General features: G+C 30.0%; 1 protein-coding gene across 1 annotated transcript; it reads left to right on the top strand.

Moving 5' to 3' along the window:
- The first annotated feature begins 4,182 nt into the window (after nt 1–4,182).
- Nucleotides 4,183–9,290, top strand: LOC134263487 (uncharacterized). Its single transcript, XM_062745837.1, has 5 exons — nt 4,183–4,274; nt 4,679–4,828; nt 5,463–5,593; nt 6,821–6,968; nt 9,151–9,290. Exons 1-5 carry the CDS (start codon nt 4,217–4,219, stop codon nt 9,273–9,275), a joined length of 612 nt encoding a protein of 203 aa, XP_062601821.1. The 5' UTR covers nt 4,183–4,216; the 3' UTR covers nt 9,276–9,290.

The raw sequence follows: 9,290 nt of genomic DNA, 5'->3' as shown, positions 1-9,290 counted from the left end.
CTGAATTTTGGTATGGTACTTACAAACCGTGTAAGATTTTTTTTTATTAGGATTTGTTTATTTTTGGGGAAATGCCATCTTTTATATCTTTATGGGTGTCTGTTTTTTTAATCTTATAGCCTGCAGATATTGAGCTGATGATTGCTACGTGTGTCTACTTTGATGAGTTTTAGAAAGAGCTATCCCACTCACAACCAGTGGATAAGCATATATTAGATGACACTGGCATCATTTTTCACTTGACTAAAATAACTTCGTGTAAACGTGCATTTAGTACGATAACTTAACTTCCTCTTTGGAAAATCAGTTTCCTTAAAAAAATGCTTTTAATTATGAAAAAGAAGATAACGTTTTTTTTTTCACATGGACCTATTTCCTTAAACCTATTTGAGTTTTTGAGTGAAAATATTCCATTCAACATAAAAATTCAAGGTTGTTTTAATTTTTACTTCTACCTTTTTTTTTATTTTATGGAGCTATAATTTGTGCCTTGTATTGATAATATTTTTCAGGAAAATATAACAGGATACATTTTATGTCCATCCTGTTCATATAATTTAGATTTTATATAAGATTTCTCGGAAGAATCTCGGATTCTAGAAAGAAACCAGAGTATAAACAGCGGTGAGTAGTAATTGATTTGGAAAAATTAAAAACATATTCAGTCAGAGTAAATTCAATTCCAATACTTAATTACTAAATTGATAAATTTCGTCTGTATTTTATCGGGAAACGTTAAAATGCCTTGCTCCGAAATATAATATAATAAAAATGATAGAGAAATTAAAAAAACAATTTGACAGTAAAATTCTTTTCATCAATTATATTAATTTGAATTAATGTAAATCTTTATTAGATTAGGAAAAAAAACTAGTTCGTTAACACTTTAAAAATTGTCATGAGGTAATATCCTATAATGCTAAAATCCTATAATGCTAAAATCCTAAAAGGGAAACTCTTCTGAACGATATAATTATGTCACATATATATATATATATATATATATATATATATATATATATATATATATATATATATATATATATATATATATATATATATATATATATATATATATATATATATATATATAGATTTCCAACAATCAAAATGAATTTGAATTACCATACCTATACTGAACTTCTACATGCTCTAAACTCAATTTATTCTTTTCAAACAAAGATGAATAGCGGGTTCCAGTAAACGTTTCCCCTACTGAATTTAGTCTTTTTCTTTACTTCTCACTAAAATGTGTACAGCAGTGAAAGAGAAACTTCATGACTACTTTACAACAGTATTTGCGAGAATACGCGTGAATTAGATATGGTTGTAAAAAAAGTCCCAGAAACTTAATTTGAAATCACATTTGTTTTAACAAAAATCAATAACATCAAAACGTACGACTTTTCAAAACTTTAAACAACAATTGCCCTCAATGTATTGAAGTCCAGGGTCTTCGATCTATAGGCAGCTGCTTTTTCCATAGGAATAGACCTCGTAAATATATTTATCTTGTAATTGTTCATTAAATTTTGCAAAATCCACTTTGTTAAAAACATTGATTTCTAATTGTACAAACAAATACTTTGAAGTTGATATTAAATAGATTCTAATTGATAAAATCTATGTTGTTTTTGGCAAACGTGCCTTACATGTACAACAATCTGCTGGAAATTCCCTTAGATACCAAGTGCTCCATGTTATTAGGAGTCCTATTTATGTGTTCATATAAAGCAGAATTTAGTCGTAAACTTCTCTTCTAAGAAAAAAGAAAAAAAAATCATTTGCTGTGGCCTTCAACTCGACCTTTCATTATAAATATAGAAGAAATATTACCAATTAAGAATATTTACTTCCCTTTACATTTCGATTCGATATATCTCGGCGAGTTTAAGATATAAGGAACCACAGAGTCTGATACATCTGTTTCTTATTTGGACATTTTACAAAAAAACCGTAACAGTTATCTAACAAAAAAACTGACGTCAACTTTTCAACTTCCCTTACTTATGTTGCAATAAACCTTTATTACCTGCATGTGGGTTTATGTCTCTCTAATGTCTCTCAGTTGAATTGACCCGCAAGAGTATGTACGAGGGTTGATCCAAAAGTAATGTCACAGTGTCCATATCTTTTATATTTGGCGTCATATTATCAAATACAATATACCAAAAAATACACAAATTTAAATCTAATTAACATTAAAATTTTAAATTTAATATTGTTTATTTGAATGTATTTTACAGATGTTTAAAACATAGAGCATAGGGGGTGTCGCCGCGTCACAACGGAACGTCACGTTTTAAAGTGCATTTTTTAGAATGAAAAAGACAAACACATTAAAAAGATTCTAAACAGCACCCAATCTGCCAATTTTTTAAAGACACAATTTTCGTCATATTTTAGTCTTTAATTGAAAATTAAATGACGGCATTGGAATTTGTTATCATAAACATTGTAGTTTTACTCTGAAGAATTGAACAAAGGGATGTCAAAATGGAAAAAAAAAACGGCTCCACGAGTTGTAATGCATTTGTTGTTTCAAAACATGGGAATCATCACAAGCGGCAGTAACGTTAATAAATCAGTCTTACAGAATAATGAATCTAAATATGAGATATCTTAATAGATGGTTTCATGAATTTTGGGCGGGTGATTGGTCACTGAATGATCAGCAGAGGACAAAAAGACCGAAAGATAGGATATCAGACGGAAACGTTAAATGATGTCTGTCGTCAAAAAAACACAGACGTATAGAGTGACATGCATATGTGATTTTCTAAGTTTGTCTTTGCTATTGTTAAAAAAATTTTGACAGAGGGCTTAATTATGAAACGAGTGAGTGTATAATACATGTAGTACCAAGAACTCTTAAAGAAAATGGAATTGGTGAAAGTGTTTGCGAATCACAAATAATTTTTTAATTAAACGAAAGGGAAATGCTTAAAAGTATGACGGTGCGTGTCCGTCATATGACGTTATATTTAGGTGCGGCGACTACCATAAACACACATTGTTTAAAATCCGATATTTTGGAAAGTATACATCATATTCCTATGAATTTTTCAGGTCTGATTTGATATAAATGAAGCTTCCATCATGTATAATATTGTTGCTTTACGTAGATTTATAGCAATTTTATCAAAGTTGTGACATTACTTTTGGATCAACTCTCGTACAACGCTCGATTTTTTTTTTTTACGGCGATCTGTTCAGCAAATACAACCATTGTTGAGTCAAAGACTGACTAACATTTTTCATACTAAATGTTAGGCCACTGAATTTTCTATCGAAAGTTTCCCCTGCCCGAGCATGACAAAGAGCAGACGGCGGTATGACCGATCGGCAAAGGATGATCACTTCTCCATGACACGTGATCCAACCTCTGATGTATTTAGAAATCTGTGTTTGCTCTGCTCCAACTTTGTTTTGTGGACATTTTCATCATCCAGGCTAATTTATGTCTTTTAAGTTCAAAGTGTTCCGGAAACATTTTAAGTTTATCATATTCAATGAAGATATTTGTAAGTTCAAAAAGTACAAAACTTGCTTGTCAGTCCTTATAATGCCTGTAATCATCAATCAACTTGCACTGAATGGTAAAAAAATGATGATTTAAAATCCTAGGAAGGCATAAAAAAAATCAATGTTTCGATAATACACTTACACTGTATATATTGAATTGAATACTTGAACAAATTCTCTAGCTTTTGGTCAAACATGACGAATATTAAAAATGTATAAATTTAATTTGAGATTTTTATGCATGGGTTAAGGCAATGACAAATATTTTACATTTAGAAGTTGTAAAGACATGACTAATAGCCCAGTATTACATATAATCGTATGTGGGAAGTAACACACTGGCAGCTAATGTAATACGATTTTTTTCGATCCCTATTTACTGAAAGATAAATATTCTGGCAGATAATCTATTTTCTCTTCTCTACGTAATATTTGATTACTTTTAAATATTATTCCCTGTTCGCGTTTCTACGGAAAACCCCTTTCTCCGTTTTACATGTATCTGAGTGAATCATAAAACTTCTGGTTGTAAGAGGGAAGTTATACTTGATAGTAAAGGTGGTAAAACTTTTCGTAGAACTATTATAAAATCAAATTTTTACCCTATCATTCCAACGACATTTATTAGACACCATTTCATTTTCTTACTAAATGATTATTTCTTTTAGAATTTGAGAAAAAAGATCATATTATGTTTCCAAGTCATCGTTTATTGAAGAAGCAAGCATTGATTGTGTTAAGCCTAACAGGTTGTAATCGTTTTTTTTTCTCTTTTTTTTTCTCTTGCTCTATTACTCATCAAGCAAACCAAAAGCAATGTATAAATGAATGTTTATTTTCTTCTGTACATCATCATTTTTTTTTCCAAATATTTTAAGAGGTTCAAAATTGTTGGAAAAAATATGATTCGAAAAGAATATATCACTAAACAAGGCTCGGAAAAAATTCCCAAAATACATCAATGCTTCTAATCGAGAGGGTTGACAAAGAAAATGACATGGAAAGGCCTCTCAATTCATATCTTTGAAAAAATATCAAAAGTTAATGCATGAAAGTTTAATTTTATACCTATATAATCACAGATTTGCATGAATTCTTAAATTTTGTACATGTATTATCGTTTTTCAAGTCACTTATCTTGAATTATTTCTAGTTATTTTACATGGCGGCAATGGCTTTTCATGGTTTAGAGCACAGAAGGAATGCAAGGCTAGTGGAGAGCAGATCAGAACGGCCCCCAGGTCCAACAATTTTTACTGGACAACATACCATAAACGTCGCTATCAATGGATTGGTACTTTAGGTAATAACAATCTTGTAATAATCAAGCAGATGAACTGCATTTCTACAGAAAGGAATAGTCATATCTTCCCTTCTTTTTGTGCTGTGATTTGGTAAACAATAGTATTTTTCATTTATTTAATTACGAAAAGGAATATTTTATGTACTGTGCACCACTTGTTTTATCAAAATGTACATGTATTTTTATTCATTTTTAAAGAAGTATTATTTTATTTCAATTTAATAGCATCTTTCTGCTATCATGCTCATTGCGAATATATATTGCTTACTATAGTGGCTAATAGGGAACGTTAATGGTTGTACGAGGGGTGATCAAAATGTTCAGGAACTGAGATATCTTTTATAAAAATGATTTTAAGTCTCAATTTTATACATTTAAATCTACAGAATGTTGTTTTCTTTATTTCTAAAAAAAGCCATTGCCGCTTATCAATCAATAAACACAGTGACTGCTGATTAGCATACACTTGTTTCACCTCTAAATATTCTTGAGCAGTTGCTCTTCCAAACATTAAACGGAAAATGAAATTAATATCAATGATACCATTTGATTTCAATTTCACAAATGAAATTTAAAACCTTTTTCTTTGGCCAGATCAAAATTAATAATGTTATCAAATCTTTAAAAATTTTAGAATGTTATTCACATCAGGATCTATCTCATATGATAATGAGAAACTTGACCCTGAATATTCCATCAGCGGGACTATGTCAAGAAAGATGTACCGAGGAAATGCTAAACGACTCGTTTTTGTTTGCTCTTAAGGTACACAAGGATTGTTTACTTTTTTTATTTTGAAATATATGATACATTCCACTAAATATTTGAAAATATGAAAGAACGAACACTGGCTAAAAGAAAATTCTATTGAATCAATCATCAATCATATAAACTCAAATTCATCGCTTGAGGGAATAAATAAACTTGATTTTTTTGGCTTTCCTCAAAGTCAATTTTAAGTTCACATGGTCATTGTGCCCGTTGTCCGTTTAATCTCATAGAATTAGCATTTTTAAGTTGGAAAATGCGGAATAAATGAAAAGAAAGTACGTATTATTCATATATACATGACCTTTATGGTGAATATATTTTTTCCTCTTCATTGGTTTAAAAAAGATAATGAAATTAAAAATTGATAAGAACAACTCTGCGATTCATGTAAATATAACATCAAAGAATGAATGTAAAGTTTAGAGTGATGTGGCTTTGGGGTCGGGTCCAGGTGAACTACAACCACTAAAGACGTTTTTCTGATCGTAAATTTTTACTTTTAATTTTGACTTTTAAAAAATTATAGGCTTTCCCCCATAAAATGATCTTACTCCCCAACTGCTTATCCAAACAATCTTTTTAATATATTTCTATTTTAGAAAAATTTCTTATCGGGGGGGGGGGGGGGGGGGGGGGGGGGGGCTATTCAGAGCTTTTTTTTCAACTGTGGCTTTTCCGTTTCAAAATTCATGTTTCAAAAGTTTGCTTGAATTCCATCTCAATTGAAATAGATTTTTCAATTCCAAATACCTGCACACGGTAAACGTGACACTGATTATGTATAACTAACCCCGATTCTTGCATTGCGTTTAGCTATGATTTCAGAACACGTAAACATGTAAGATGAAAAGAACTGAGTTTGTATTATTTAATCATTGAATTAATTATATAAAAAAAATTATTGCGTGTGGAGGGGGGGGGGGGGAGGTTAATTGTCAATTATACGATAACTCAGATTCAAAACAATACTTCCTGAGGAAATAGCATTGTTCGTGGGTTTCCAAAATCGTGGATCATTGATCCTCGCAAATTCAAATGATTTCATTGTGCCTCGTCTTTTTGGCTAAGTGAAAATTTTACTCAAGTTGCTACTTTACCGGAGTGACCTGAAAAAACACAATTATTGTATATCTCCCTTGCGTATGCAATATGTTAGTACTATTTTAGCATAGTCTTAATTGTGTAAAATAAAACTCTAAAATAGTATTTGTATTTCACAAGCAATCATCATGCCTGTGTCTAAACAAATCTCTAGAGAAACCATCTCACTCATCTCAGCATAGTTGTAAATATAACTGCTTGCAAGATAACATAACAAGGCCTGATTTATTCTGTGGAGGAGAATCTGTTTACAGCCTGTTTATATCTTGTAAGTATTTACACACACAAGAAGAAAAGAAATACCTCTAATTGTTTGACCCCGAGCAAAATGTGTGATATAATAATAGTTATTGTTCTGTTTCCTGTTTTTCTTTAAAGCCGCTTGGTCCGATTCTAATCGCTAAAAATTATATTCGTTTTTCTTCTTGAAAAAATAATTGTCCATAAATTGTTTCACTTTTTGTCAAATTATATCCCCAAAGTCTTTCTCTTTTAAAAGATATCAAAAATCAAAAGTAAAAAAATAATTTTTGTTAGGTCACACAAAAAATAATCCTATGTTGATATCGCGTGAAATCACCTTCGAAAAATTAAATTTGTCGCTTACATATATATCTCATGAAGAACGAACCCGAACATTTTTTTCACAACAAAGTACTTATACCTGTACACGGACAATATTTTAGCCTTCGTAACTAAACAACCTTTTAAAAAAAAAATATTTGATTTTCCTTTATTCTTTAAATAAATACTGTATGCATATTTATATAAAAATTACTATGAATTATATTCAATGACTTAGGCTTCTACTAATGGAACAAAATAGTCGGGTTTGAATTATCTTCATAATTAGATAAAACTGATAAATTTATTTTTTCAAAGGTGACTTCACAACAGATCTTAACTTCCTGTCAGGAACTTCTGTTTGTCAATAAGGTTTTCGATCTATGTTTTCCATGTAAGGATGTTGTAATAAACTACTAAATTAATCTTATAATTTATTTTTATATCTTATCTATGTAATGACGTATTGTGTAAGATAATATGTGCCTGTTTCGGATTAAGCGGCTTAATAAATTAACTATACTGTTAACAGTTAACTATTGTAAAGTTTAGAGATCATCGGATGCATTTCTTTTAAAATTCTAAATGAGAATATTTACATTCAGTGTGATTTTCCTCATGAAATTCATTAGAAATCCACGACGTTCAAATTACTATAACACACGCAAAACCTTGTCACCGCGCGTTAGAATACATAGTAGGAACTATATGCAATTTTCAATACTCTAGGAACACCAAAATGTAAAATATTTTACTTCAATTTAATGGAAAACTATAACCCTGAAAAAATAACGTAAAAATTAACATTACGTGCGTTAAGAATTAATTTGTCACTTTTTTCTTCGCAATGTTTGTTTGCGTAAGTTAACTTTGCAACGTCATTTAACGTCATTTGACGTCACAAACGGCTCTTACATCTATTAACCAAGGCAGTTTTGAAAGGCGCTAAATTCACATTAAAGATTAACGAAATAAGCAATTATGAAGAACAAAAATTAGAGAATGTAAATATAAGCATTGAATTCATATTTTTGGATGTCTTCGGTCCTATAACACACCTGGCCGTGCCGAGAAATTATCATACCGCGCTAACGCGCGGTATTCAATTTGTCGGCACGGCCAGGTGTGTTATAGGACCGAAGACATCCAAAAATATGAATTCAATGCTTAAATAATGTATTTGTGTATGATTTACAAATTATTTAACTCGCTATTAATGGAAAATAACATGAAAATAATTACAAAACATAATGGATAGTTTTGTTTTTAAAAAATGGAAAATTTATAAAACAGAAAAAGAAGACATTTTTAAAGGGATTTTTTTTTTTCATTTACAATTACTAGGACAACTAAAAAAGGTTACTGATAATTTTTGATGCATCGATATAGCAAATGTCTGCAGATGAAAATATACATTAGAATAAATAAAATAAGTCATGCAAAAGCATTCCTGTTTATTCATATCTGATTCAAGTTACAATTTTCTTTGACATAAGTTATATGTTAATGAAATTCTGATAATTCTTCAGTGAGACAGGGAAAAACATTTGAATAAAGTCTTTCAGAATTTCATTAACATATAACTTATGTCAAAGAAAATTGTAACTTGAATCAGATATGAATAAACAGGAATGCTTTTGCATGACTTATTTTATTCATTCTAATGTATATTTTCATCTGCAGACATTTGCTATATCGATGCATCAAAAATTATCAGTAACCTTTTTTAGTTGTCCTAGTAATTGTAAATGAAAAAAAAAATCCCTTTAAAAATGTCTTCTTTTTCTGTTTTATAAATTTTCCATTTTTTTAAAAAAAACTATCCATTATGTTTTGTAATTATTTTCATGTTATTTTCAAAAGTACATACGATCTGTTTGATATAGTTGAAAGTCAAAAGAACAAAATAAAACCTGTGCCAAATTTTGATTCCATTTCAATGGAATGCAACACCACTAAGCTGTATGAATTTAAACGCTGTAGCAGAAACCAGCTAAAAGAAAAAAAGTGAGTGTTTTAGTATAAA

Source organism: Saccostrea cucullata, unplaced genomic scaffold, assembly GCF_032062105.1.
Source record: "Saccostrea cucullata isolate Sc308-1 unplaced genomic scaffold, CSIRO_AGI_Scuc_v1 ctg335, whole genome shotgun sequence".
Lineage (NCBI taxonomy): Eukaryota > Metazoa > Mollusca > Bivalvia > Ostreida > Ostreidae > Saccostrea > Saccostrea cuccullata.
The sequence above is the reverse complement of the archived record's forward strand: the minus strand, read 5'-3'. Positions and strand labels throughout refer to the sequence as shown.